Here is a 3,584-nt window from a genome sequence, read left to right as displayed (position 1 = left end):
CAGCAGGATTGATTTTGGTAATTTGTTGGAAAACTTTTAATGGTACAAAGTAAAGAAATACATTAAAACATTTTGCATAGTGGTTGGCATGTTTTAACAAAACCCATAGTTTTCTAGGTGCGCAACAGATGATGATAAGGGTCTAAGGAGAGGTAGAACTAAGTGTGACAGTCCAGTAGGGAGCTCTGTCAAAGCTTTGTGCCATTTAAGTAAAATTGATAGTTCTTAATATTTTTTCTGTCTCATTCCTTTTCCCCTTTGTTTGTGAGCCTTTAAAAGTTGACAGCTGTAGTTCAGATGTACTGAATCAGAAATAAAGGTCTATTGTTGCCTTATTGTAGCTGTTCTAATGTTTTTTAAAAAGATATGAGACGGGAAGCTATAATTATTAATTCTCTAGGATAAAAGGAGCAGTGAAAGAGTTCTTAAAAAGTCAGACCACTTGCATTTGGCATATGTTTGCTTACTACTTATGTGTGGTTCTGAGTCAAATTTTGTCACCTAGGCAGGCAAATGTTAGTGTGTGTATTCTGACCCTTTACTACAAGACAAAGTTACATCTCTGTTAAAATGAACAGTTTTCTCTTAATGGATGTGAATAACTACGTGTAGACTAAAGCCCTGTTACTTGGGTGCTCCACAATGAAGTATTCTCAGAGTGGTCAGTAGGATGTACCTGTGTAAATTTACAGTGAATAATTGGTAAGACTGAAAAAAGGACAAAGTAGCCAAAGATGAATGACCGTGAAAATGGGCAAATTAAGTATGGAAGCAGAAGAATGGGGGCACATGGGTCAGTCAGAAGTAGAAAGGAGAAGGTAAAAACAGAAAGATTAGAGTAGTGCTAAAAGTGAAGGGAAAAGCAAAATATTCTGTGGAGGTCGAGACTCATTTTTCTGCCTGCTTCTTGCTCCATTGTTCTGCCACATGTCCTCTCCTTGGAGAGTGCTCTCCTCCACTTTCTAAATACTCTATATCCTCTTAGTAAAACAGGGCAGTAATATTGTGCTAGCAATGTGCCAGCACTGTGCCCTTGTGGCCAAGAAGGCCAATGGCATCCTGGGGTGTATCAGGAGGGGGGTGGTTAGTAGGTCGAGAGAGGTTCTCCTCCCCCTCTACTCTGCCCTGGTGAGACCGCATCTGGAATATTGTGTTCAGTTCTGGGCCCCTCAGTTCAAGAAGGACAGGGAACTGCTGGAGAGAGTCCAGCGTAGGGCTACAAAGATGATCAAGGGAGTGGAGCATCTCCCTTAGGAGGAGCGGCTGAGGGAGCTGGGTCTCTTTAGTTTGCAGAAGAGGAGACTGAGGGGAGACCTCATTCATGTTTATAAATATTTAAAGGGTGAGTGTCAGGAGGACGGAGCCAGGCTCTTCTCAGTGACAAACAATGATAAGACAAGGGGTAACGGACACAAGCTGGAACACAGGAGGTTCCACTTAAATTTGAGAAGAAACTTCTTCTCAGTGAGGGTGACAGAGCCCTGGAACAGGCTGCCCGGAGAGGTTGTGGAGTCTCCTTCTCTGGAGACATTCAAAACCTGCCTGGATGCCTTCCTGTGTAACCTCACCTAGGTGTTCCTGCTCCGGCAGGGGGATTGGACTAGATGATCTCTTGAGGTCCCTTCCAATTCCTAGCGTTCTGTGATTCTGTGATTCAGGAAACGAAATAAATAGCAGTCATCTGCTACAGTCAGTTGCTGTAAGTTTTGCCCTATTACTCATCATTTTCCGTAATGACCCTCTTTATACCACCTCCAAAAAGTACAAGGCACATTATACTCAAGACAAGTATTATGTTTAATATTTGTCTCACAAAAGCATTCAGCATTCCAGGAACATTTGCAAAGGCTGTATATTTTTTAGGCAGTAAGATGTTAAAATCAGGAAAAATAAAGTAAAAGCTATGAAATGTGAAAATATGCATATATAAATAATTAATTTTAGTGCCTATCGTGTTCAGGTGCTACTGTTTGTGCCTCAGACTAGCTCTGATTGTGTGGGTGATACTTAAATATACTGAGGGAGGTTTTGATGAAGAGATAGTAGCAAACACGTAGCCAACCTCATAGAATGATTACATATCTTACAAACATGGAACATGCTGAACCCTTTTATCTCACTACATGGTATAAAGAGTACAAGTTAAAAGCTTCAGATGTATTACAGCAAATGAAAGAAATTTATTCAGAGGTCTTTGCTTTCTTTTATGTTGCATGTATTTTCAGTGTGCTGAAATCCTTCCTATCCATGAAGATTCCATTATAGCCATTTCATGAATTTATTTTAATAATAGCTTTCAATTTTTTTCTTATTGTACAGTATGATGTTCTTTCCATTGTTTGAATTTATGCTTCCAGTTTTGAAGTCTGTTTGTTGTGCATAAGTTACAAGGCAAAATATTAAAAAAAAAATCCTTATTGCATTAGTAGCAGCAAAAGCTGTGTACATAAATAAAAGTCAATTTTCATAAGTAGACATTAATGAGATTTTTATATTTCAGCTTGTCTGGTCCCAGTTAAACAGCCTCCTGTAAGCAAGACAACCATTGTGATTTTAGAAAATCTGGAGAGAGCTTCTTTATCTGAATTACTTGGAGATTTTCTGGCACCTCTTGAAAATCGGAGTTCAGAAAATCCTTGCACTATTCAAAGAGGTATTCAAAGAATTTGGGATGGAGAAATGTTTTTCCCACACTACAATAGTATTATAATATATGACAACAGGGAAAAATGTTCAGTTTTTATATTTTAATGCAAACAGTTGTTCTTAACCAAATATAGCGCATTTTAAGGCTAATTTATGGTGGGTTTTTTGTATTACTAATTATTTCACTGAAATATTAACTGGTTTATATGAAATCGCGTCAAAGCTTTGAGTATTTTTGTAAAATGTTTTATGGTTCGTTTTCAGCAAATGGAGTTTCTGGTGCCTTTTACTTTCACGAGAACTGCTTTTTACTGGGCACAATTGCAAAGTGTCATCTTCACGGCTCTGTTTTTTTTTAGCAGCATTTCCGCTGGGTTCAGCTTCGGTGGGATGGGGAACCAATGCGTGGCTTGCTTCAGAGGTTTTTAAGAAGAAAAGTTATAAACAAGGTAAGAACTTGAATCGGCTCCAGCAATTTTGTTCCTCACCAGGTGTGTGAAATATATATAATGGTAATGTCAGAAGCTCAGCAGATAACTGAGTTGTTTCAGGGAAAAAACATTCATTTCTGGGAAGACACAGGCTGTGTAACTGTAAATGTTGTGCTTGGTCTCATTCAGGAAGGTGTGTGGCCATGGCAGATGAACATAAACAGACAGGTTGGCTGCAAATACTGCTACCGTGGATACTTGCTTATCCACTGCATGAAAACATCCTTCAGTCATTTTTTTTTGCATCTTCTATGTGAGCATGATACGAAGAATCTGTTCAGCAAACATAAAATCTCTTTTTCAAGGAATTTCTTCAGTATATCTCAAATGAGCTAGTTATATGTCATGTGTGTATTGTCTAAGATTTAAGCATCAAAAGGATTTTTCAAATTGAAGGGTAAAGAAGGGTGAAAATATCTCAGTAGGGAAGTTGTTTTGAGCCAATAG

General features: G+C 38.5%; 1 protein-coding gene across 1 annotated transcript in view; it reads left to right on the top strand.

Moving 5' to 3' along the window:
* The window catches only part of CTTNBP2 (cortactin binding protein 2), a gene marked incomplete at both ends in the record, with an annotated part of 29,079 nt that overhangs the window by 19,256 nt on the left and 6,239 nt on the right, over positions 1-3,584 (top strand). Inside the window, 2 exon segments of the mRNA XM_010181202.1 lie at positions 2,501-2,653; positions 2,911-3,095. Coding sequence (XP_010179504.1) covers positions 2,501-2,653; positions 2,911-3,095 — 338 coding nt within the window.

Source organism: Mesitornis unicolor, unplaced genomic scaffold (assembly GCF_000695765.1).
Source record: "Mesitornis unicolor isolate BGI_N332 unplaced genomic scaffold, ASM69576v1 scaffold50263, whole genome shotgun sequence".
Taxonomy (NCBI): Eukaryota; Metazoa; Chordata; class Aves; order Mesitornithiformes; family Mesitornithidae; genus Mesitornis; species Mesitornis unicolor.
This window is presented reverse-complemented; position numbering and strand designations above follow the sequence as displayed.